The sequence below is a fragment of the Agelaius tricolor genome, unplaced genomic scaffold (genome assembly GCF_023055355.1).
Source record: "Agelaius tricolor isolate 1412-34295 unplaced genomic scaffold, bAgeTri1.0.p SCAF_19, whole genome shotgun sequence".
In the NCBI taxonomy this organism is placed as follows: domain Eukaryota; kingdom Metazoa; phylum Chordata; class Aves; order Passeriformes; family Icteridae; genus Agelaius; species Agelaius tricolor.
The window spans coordinates 16,526,924-16,535,459 of record NW_027269279.1 but is presented as its reverse complement, the minus strand read 5'-3'; the positions used below and the strand labels follow the sequence as shown (position 1 = coordinate 16,535,459).

Below are 8,536 nucleotides of genomic sequence, written 5' to 3'. Positions count from 1 at the left end.
CTTAGGACTCCCTGCTTGGGGCAGAAGATGCTCCTCTCCAGTCTTAAGGACATGGTTCATTGCCATGTCTAGCCCTTGAATAATGCAATTCTACAAAATAACTATGAAGGTGTCCAAATGCTGCTGGGACTGAAAAGCTCCCTGCAGTCAAATGATGCTGATACCACCAATGCCTATGGGACTGTGAAGTGCCACCCTGTACAGTGTTGAAAACTGACCTGATGTGTTATCCCTGGCAGTTCACCTGAAAGGGCCATCCTGACTAAAGTTCCAGCAAGCCAGCAGGTGAATGCTTCTCTGCTCCAGCTTCTATTTCTGAAGTTGTGCCACCTTATATTTCCACCTTTTATTTCTGCTGCTGGTACAAGCTATAGATTGCACTGTTGCTTGGTAGACCAGCCCTTCTGCTCTGACCCTGTGAGCCAGCAACATTTCATTTCCTGCCACTGAAATGCTCAACAGGGAACACTTGAGCTGCATTCCCACCCTTGCAAGTGTCCTCTTAAAGACTGAGCAGCAATCCCAGTGCCTTCATAGGAACACACCATGGTGCCCAAGGTGATGTTAACATGTTTATTACATACAGAACAGATACGGTTTGTAGTTGACAGCATAGGGGACAAAGCATGGGAACATATTCATACAGCAGGCTCTTTACAGAATGCCATCTTCATACCAAACAGCGGAGTTTACAGGCCTTAAGACACTTTTAAAAATCATTTTGTAACATACAAGATAAATTACATACATCACAGTGGAGATATGACAGAGAAGCATACTGAAGCCAGTTAGTTCTCACCCTGATGCCCAGCAGCGATTCAAGGACACAGGAGCTATCAGCAGAGGTTGGGTCTCCCCCCTACAGCTGCCCCTCTGGGCCATGTGCTTCTCTTGGAGGAGAACATGGCATTGAGCTGGAAAGGAATCTGATGGGAGATTCCCGTGTGTTGTTAGGGCCCAGTGGGTGACAGGAGATCAAGTGCTGTCCCTTCAACTTCTCATACCAGATACAGAACAGTCAGTGGTACAAATGTTGCAATTCTAACTTTCCTATAAAAGAACTGACAGAGTTAAGGAACTGAACCCTACCAGAGCTTCTTTTTCCCTTCAACTAGCCCAAATTCTGAAATTTGCCTGGCCCTAACTGATGAACTATTACATGACAGTGGAATCTCTACTCTAAATGTTATATTGTTTACTTCAATGTACCCTGTGTTGGGAGGGATCCAAAGAGGTCTTCCTAGCAGAAAGCATATGGCAAAAGTGAATGAAAAGCCTGGCATGGTCAGCAGTGCCCCAGCAAAATGTCCCTGGTGTAAGGTCCCCCAGCATGCAGGTGGTGTCTCCATGTATTCCTTAACTTTGTGCCAGTCACAGAGTCCAGTATGTGTATGCCTGGAAGATGCCCTCTGGCTGGATTCCTGCCTTGTGGAGGAGTGGTGTGATGGGTGCATGTCACCAGCACTGCTCACACGTAGCATGGGCACCATTGTGGCTGGATGAGACCTCTGTTCACCAGAGATGTCTCTTGCCTTCTTGCAGGGAAAATGTATGCCATGACCTTTCCTGAACTGTGGATACAAAAATTGTTTAGGTGCTGCTGTGTCAGGAGAGATGCCACATGTTAGAGCATCCCCTGGGAATATGGGATCCCTGCAGCACACCAGGATCTGCAAGCCTGGTCCATGGCAGCAAGCACAGGACACAGCAGGGAGCTTTCTAGGAGATGGAGGCTTGCCCAGTTGTCCCCATACAGTCACAAGGACATCTCTGTGAACCCTGGAGTGCTGTACAGGTCAGGCAAAAAAACAAGAGGACCACCAGGAGCTTCCAAATTCATCACTCACAAATGCAACTTGCCCTACTCCTGCACACCCAGAAAAGAATGTTTCAAAGGACACAGAATTTGTCATTTTGGGACAGTGTAAGAAAGGGAGAACACACCATTGCCTCTACACTTGGAACTTTCATATTCTGCATTTTGAGCTCAAAACCACTTTCCCTGGCCCCAATTTTTGCTGCTTCTTTTGTAAGCAGAATTCACATGCTTCTTTTGTAAGCAGGATTCAGCATTGCTTAGACAGAAAGGGCTATCACCACTTTTCTTGGGGGCTCTCAAATTTTTCCTGGAGTCAGAAATTTCCAGCTTTTCAAGCTTCTTACTAGCATAGTTAGTGCTTGTGATATTAGGTAAAAGATGTCAGGAATCTAGCCTCAATTCTTTTTGTGTGTGACATCAGGTGAGACATAGCCTTGACTGCACTTGTCCTAACCAACTGCCAAGTCTCTGTTTTCCAAGTCTCTGTGAAAAAAGATCTCCTTCCATCAGGTCCTAAAAAGGAGACACAACCTTGAGATGAGGCAATCTCAAAGTGTTAATGCAGAACTCACAGCAGATCAACACCATCTGCCCTCACCTGTCTTTTAAAAGCCACCAAATGCAATGCAGAGATAACCACCACATGAACCTTTCAGAATGAACTCAGGAATTTTTTTCTGTATGGCTGTTTTGGAAGGGAGGGGCAAGAAAAGCTTTGCCTTTTCTTAAAAAAGCAACATTCTGGTACCCTTTTGCTACTACAGCTGTTTGGCCTTGACAATCAAACACCTATCTTCTATCTGAGCCCACCAAACAATCCTCTTGCAACACATACAGGCAGGCACCCAGCACATGACTGCTGAGGCAACAGCAGCAGCAGAGGAAGGGACTTTCCCCCTGCAAAGACGGAGTATGTGATCCCCACAGTAAGACAGCTGCTGCCCTCTCCAGCCCCACAGCCGAAGTGCTGCTGAAACTATGATGCTCTTTGGAGGCTTCCTTAGACCCTTCGTTGTTTTAAGTCCAGAGAATGTTATTCTGTGCTTAAGGGTGAATAAGGATAAGATGATGATACTGGTGAACTAGAAGGATTTCTGCTGGGGTGCTGCAGAAGTGATTCATCATCACTGCTTTGGCAGGGAATGCCTGGGGACACACTTCTTTCTCATGCAGGTGGGAATGAGGCAACCTGCCCAAGAACCTGAGCCACCCCCCTCCAGCTGCCCCTCCTGACACTGGGCAAAGGTTTTCCACAGTCCTGGCTCCAAGCTCCCTCCATGGTGTACTGCCATTTCTCTCCTTTTAGATGCCAGCTCCAGAGCAGAACAAGAACCTAACCACGCCAAAAGCATACGGGCCCGAGTTGAAAGCTGCGAGTTCAGAGGTTCAAGGGGGTCACAGTCCAAGGCAGGAACCGTTGCAGTTGTCCAGGGTCAGTTTCCAGCAGGAGTTATAATGCAGGCGTTTTGTATGTACATCGTGGCATTCAGGCGGGAGGAGGGACACTTACATTGTGGGAAAAGAGGAATTCTCACTCAGGGATGTATGATACCTGCCACACAATTATGTGGCTCCGTTCAGCCTTGGAAAGTACTGGCTTCACCTGGGTGGCATCTCCCACATTCTCTTCTGTCTCATCATCTTCCCCATCCCCTGAAGAGAGAACACAGAGAGTAAAAACATCAGGAAAGAAAATGCTCTGGAATACTCTGAAGAGGCCAATACCCCTTTTAGAGTCCCAGCAGTCTGATAACAGACACTGTGAACTGAGATCTTTCTCTGCGCCTGGAGAACATTTACAGCAACCCCATTCTTTTCTGAAGCTGGACTGCAAGGATGGGACAAACTAGCTCCAGCAGCAACAAAAACCCTTCCACCCTTCAGGGAAGCTGATTTTACACACAGAGCACCCTCAGCAAGCAAGGGTAATCATAGTGGGGCAGCAATGTTTGGACCCAGTGGCACAGATGCATTTGTTCTTTCCAAAGCCATTCATACTGATGCTATTTTATGATAGTTTTAATATATTTGTAGCTTTGTAGATTGCTAATGCATGGCTGTAGCTCCCAGCACTTTTTCTATCCTTTTCCTCTATATTTTAGAACAGTAAACTAATCTTCTAACATATTCCTGAAATACTATTTATATTTAGTCTTGCTTCTTTAGTCAACCAAGAATGTCTTGCTTTTACCATGCATCATAGATGTAATAAATGTGGGGCAAAGCTCTTGGACCAACTCCAGTGGGGCAGAACCTGGGGAAAATTACCTAACCAACTGCTCTTCTAATTGGACAATATATGTTAAATATGCTAATTTGTTTAACTTACAAAAGTGTAGAAGTCCTGTATCATGTGTGTATATTGCACCTGGAGGCCTCCAGTTAAAGACCTGCTTTTATATTACTTCCTATATTAACATAATCTCAAAATTGTGTTGTTTTGTTCTCGATTTTGTAGGCATCACTACAGCCGTGTGGCACTGCAGCCACAGGGCACAGGTTGACAGCCCTGTGCTGTGCAAGGAACATCCTTATTTGCCCTCACAGCCAGATGCAGGAGAAGCAGTGTGGGGCTTTTCTGCTTTGGTTCTCCACAACAGTGGTGCCTCACTCCATGACCACAGCTATGCACCCACTACCTTTCCAGATGCCTCCCACCAAGGGGACTTACCAATCCGGAAATCGATATACCCTTCTCCTCCACTCAGCACCAGGACATTCTTTAGCTTCTGACCCTCCGTCTCAGTGGCTGCTGTGCTGGGGTTCTCCGAAGGGCTGTCCAACACACTCCCGTTCAGGGTCGCAAGGACATTGCCTAGGAGAGGACAGAGGTGCTGTCCGTGCCTCTGCTCAGCCCCCACACAGTTCACATGCACACAAACACATTGTGCAGACCAATTCTTTCTGCTAGTCAAATCTGGCAGTCCAGATTATTATAATCTCCAGTATAAATACAGATGTGTGAACCACAGGAAGTGTCAGCCATGGCCTGGACCCTAATCTGCTGCAGACCAGCTCCAGCCCCTGCTACAAAAGGGATGGAGGGGTAAGCACCTGCTGAGGGAGAGTTGTGCTTACCTGGCACAGAGACGAAGAACTTGACAGCATCACGGTGGCCATGGAAGCAGAGCTGTGCCTGAGCCATGGAGCAGTAGGGAATGAAGCTGCTGGCAGATTTGTCACTGTTGTCATCACCATACACATGGATGACCCCACCAGAGCGACTGCCCTCTCCAGAGGTTGGTGAAGTCTTGTTGGCTGGAGACAGAGCAAGAATACCATCACTGATAGCTATGAGTCCCCTTTACAAAATGGACTCAATCAGAGTGAAAACTCCTGAGCTGTGAAGAAAAACCTTTAAAGGTGCAGGTCTCTTTAAAGGTCTTTTATGAATGATGTGATGGAGGAGACCACAGCAGATTACACATTCCCTCTCTTTTAGCCTGAGGCAGGTTGATTGGTGTCACCAGCAGTGATCCTGTCCAGCCTCCAGAAAGAACCCACTGTCCTAGGATCAACCTTGGTCTTTTGTAGCTGGCAGGGTACCCAAAGTGTCCACTGTCCCCAGAAGGCAGCTGGAGGAGAATTACTACTCTGGATTAGTGGCATTGCTCAACTTCCAAGTCAAGTCCTTTGCTCATGCCCAGTAATGAGCACACATGCTGCTGAAAGCACTCTCAGGGTCTGGTGAAGCCTCTCAGCCCACTCAGAGTCATCACAGAAGTGGATGTCCTTCCTCATTTCTTGATTTAACCGTGACACCAGATTGTCAGCTAGTCCAGCAATGAACATCTTTCAGATGCTCACCATCCACAGCTTTCAAGAAGGGCTCAGGGCCCTGTACCCTTCATGACCAGGCTCCAAGAATGTGACAGTTTCCACTAACCAAGCAACAGAGACCAGTGCTCTCAGCTCAGGGTGGGAGATGCTTTCCTTCTGCATGCACTCACATCAGTACAACAGGAACAATATTAAACTAGGCAGCTTTCACTTTTCTGTAAAAAAGTGAATTCATTCATTATCTGTAGTTCTGTGTTCTAACTTTGGGTCAATTTCCGTTATGTGACTTGGACAAAAGAGACTTTTCCCTATCAGGCTCAAGCCAGGACAGTGGGACAAGTATAAATACTTTGATGGAGGAATGAGAGTCAATGTGTGTACAGTATCTGGCTTTTTTCTGCAATTAATATCAGATGCTTTAAAAGGAGGAGACACATGTTGATAACACATCTGGACAGATACATGAATGTCTTTGAGTGAGAAAAAAGCCCCTTAATTTCTGACCCTGGAAAGGCATGAATTTGAACTGAAATCCTGCCTTAACTGGCACAAACCTAAACAAGTCTTCATGCTTATCAAGTCCCCTTGGGTTCAATCTCTTGTTTGATAACTTACAGCTGACAGGTGCCATAGCACCACCTGCCATTGGCCTGAAACTGATGGAAGAAGCATCACTGGAAAACAATGGATGACCCAGGGAGACCTTGGAAGAACACTACTCCTGGTTCCTGCTTCTGACTGAATGAACCTTTCCTGTCCCCATCTCAAACTGGTCAACCACAGTAAGGGTACCACTGTTGAAGAATAATTATCCTTAAGACAAAAAACCAGAAGGATCAAAAATGAGATGGAAAACATTGTTTATAGCTGTGGGAAATTAGGATATTTACATGACTTCTCTGGTTGCTTTTCTCTAATGCAACTTAAAAGAGTGATGAGGAAAAATGCATGGAGAGAAGTTCAGTGGCAGAATGGAAGGTGGGAGAATGACTACATAGGAGGATGGGTGCAAAAGGAATGACATCTGTGGAGGGGAGGCAATGGACTTACCCCGGAGCCCAAGGAGTTGGCCGCGGTGGAGGACTACAGCTAGGCACAGGCAGGGAGTGGGAACACAAAGGGGCATGGGAAGTGACGGGCAGGATGGGAGAGAAGAAAAAGGTGATTACTGGGAGATAATTTGAGGGCAACAAAAATAGTATAAAGCCTAGAGAAACCACTACAGAAGCTCCTATTAGTTGATACTAACTCTGTTCTCTGTTCTAACTTTGCTCTTACCATGCAGGGACAGATGTGGTATCTGAGGTGGGAGAGGGACTGTGTCACAAGGATCCACTGCTACATTTTTAGTGAGATTTTCTTGCTTACCACATTTTTACAGGAACACACAAAGATAAAGCAATTGGTTTACAGCAGGGAAAAACTTTAACTCAGAACAAGGACAGCAGCCTTAAGACAGAATGGGCTTCAAAAGGAACTCAGAAACAAGACCAAAATTGCAATGACCAAAATTCACTGCCCTCCTGGTGTTAACCCCAGACACATCCAACTTCATTGCCCTCAGAGGAGACCATCCCAAGTCTGACTTCCAGGAGGATTACAAGAGGTTTGCTCTTTTTACACAAGAGGTATTTGTTTCTCAGCTTTCCTGTGAGCATTGGTGAGAAAACACACATTTGGCTTCTTTCTGTTGAGAGCAATTGCAATCAGTCTCAAATCCTACTTCGCCATGGTGATCTGGATAAGACCTTCAAAATAAGATGCTGACAGGCAGGTTCAGAACAGGACTAGTAAGCGCTTCAATTAAACTTCCAGCTCCAGAGATTCACCTATTTACTCTTACTGCTGGGTCCCCTCACCAGACTGGATTTGGTGTGGGATACCTATTTCTACTTGATTGATAAAGCTGAGCCCTAATCTGAGTAAATGGAGCTTTTCTAAGCTCAGTTTTTGGAAAATACTGCTATGGAGACATTTAGATGACTAGGCCAAAGTGGAATTTCCAAGGAGATCTTCCTGGTGACTTCTCATCCCATGATCTCCTTTTGGTGACTTACTACAATTCCCAAAGCTTTGTTTCTCCTGTTTCACAGTAGCTACAGAATCAGTTCACATCACTCTGCTCTGTCAAGGTCCAGGGCTGCTCATACTCTGGGCTCTTCTCCCTGAAATGGCTATGATTAAAGGGTGTCAAATGTCAGGAAAGCATCAGCCTGCCTGAACCACCTGCCATGCTGCACAAATAACACCTAAAAGCTTCCTTTTTTTTTAGGAGAGATGCAGGAGTACTTTGAATAAATGTCACTTACTCTCAGTCAGGGGAATGGAGATGACAACACCGTTCCCAGTGCCCACCCAAAGGCGGTTGCCAGCAATGAGTAAGGCTGTGATCCGCACAAAGGAGAAGCCCAGCTTTCCAGTGCCTAGGAAGCATGAATGAGAGTTGGGAAGTCAGTGGTGCCTTTGGGCAAGGTCTGCTTTGGGCAAATTCTGCCTTGAGCTCAGTAAGCAACAGACCCTCACCTAGCATCTTGCTGACATAAGGCTCAATGTCGACATCCTGCAGATGTTGATGGCTGTGGGCATGGTAGAGCCTCAGTGTGGAGTCCAGGCGGATGGAAACCCAGACGCCATCTCCAATCCATGCCAGCTGTCGCACCTGGCTCTCCCGACGAGGATGGGCATCAAAGGATTTCTAAAATACCAATGTGAGTTCACAGAAGTTTTGCCATTATCTATACTCCACATATACACATACTCAATTTTCAACTGAGATTACTTGTTTGGGTTCCAAAGATCTTGGAGGAGCTGTGTTAATGCCAGCTGATCCCAGCAGTTCATTACTGTACACAAAAAATTCTTTGCTTGAGCAGCTGTCTGGCAGGTTTGCAGAATTGATGGTCTTTTCAGACCACTTCAGGAGCAAGAACATTTAGA

At 46.2% G+C, this 8,536-nt stretch overlaps 1 protein-coding gene across 27 annotated transcripts in view; it reads right to left on the bottom strand.

Moving 5' to 3' along the window:
* Window positions 1–559: 559 nt before the first annotated feature.
* MAPK8IP3 (mitogen-activated protein kinase 8 interacting protein 3) overlaps window positions 560–8,536 on the bottom strand; it is a 73,921-nt gene continuing 65,944 nt past the window's right edge. For all 27 annotated transcript variants that reach the window (XM_071444628.1, XM_071444629.1, XM_071444635.1 and 24 more), the window contains 6 exons: window positions 8,123–8,294; window positions 7,909–8,022; window positions 6,650–6,688; window positions 4,898–5,077; window positions 4,491–4,634; window positions 560–3,472 (listed from right to left, as the gene is read on the bottom strand). In XM_071444628.1, coding sequence (XP_071300729.1) covers window positions 3,351–3,472; window positions 4,491–4,634; window positions 4,898–5,077; window positions 6,650–6,688; window positions 7,909–8,022; window positions 8,123–8,294 — 771 coding nt within the window. In that variant the 3' untranslated portion in view covers window positions 560–3,350. The remainder of the gene's footprint in view (window positions 3,473–4,490; window positions 4,635–4,897; window positions 5,078–6,649; window positions 6,689–7,908; window positions 8,023–8,122; window positions 8,295–8,536) is intronic.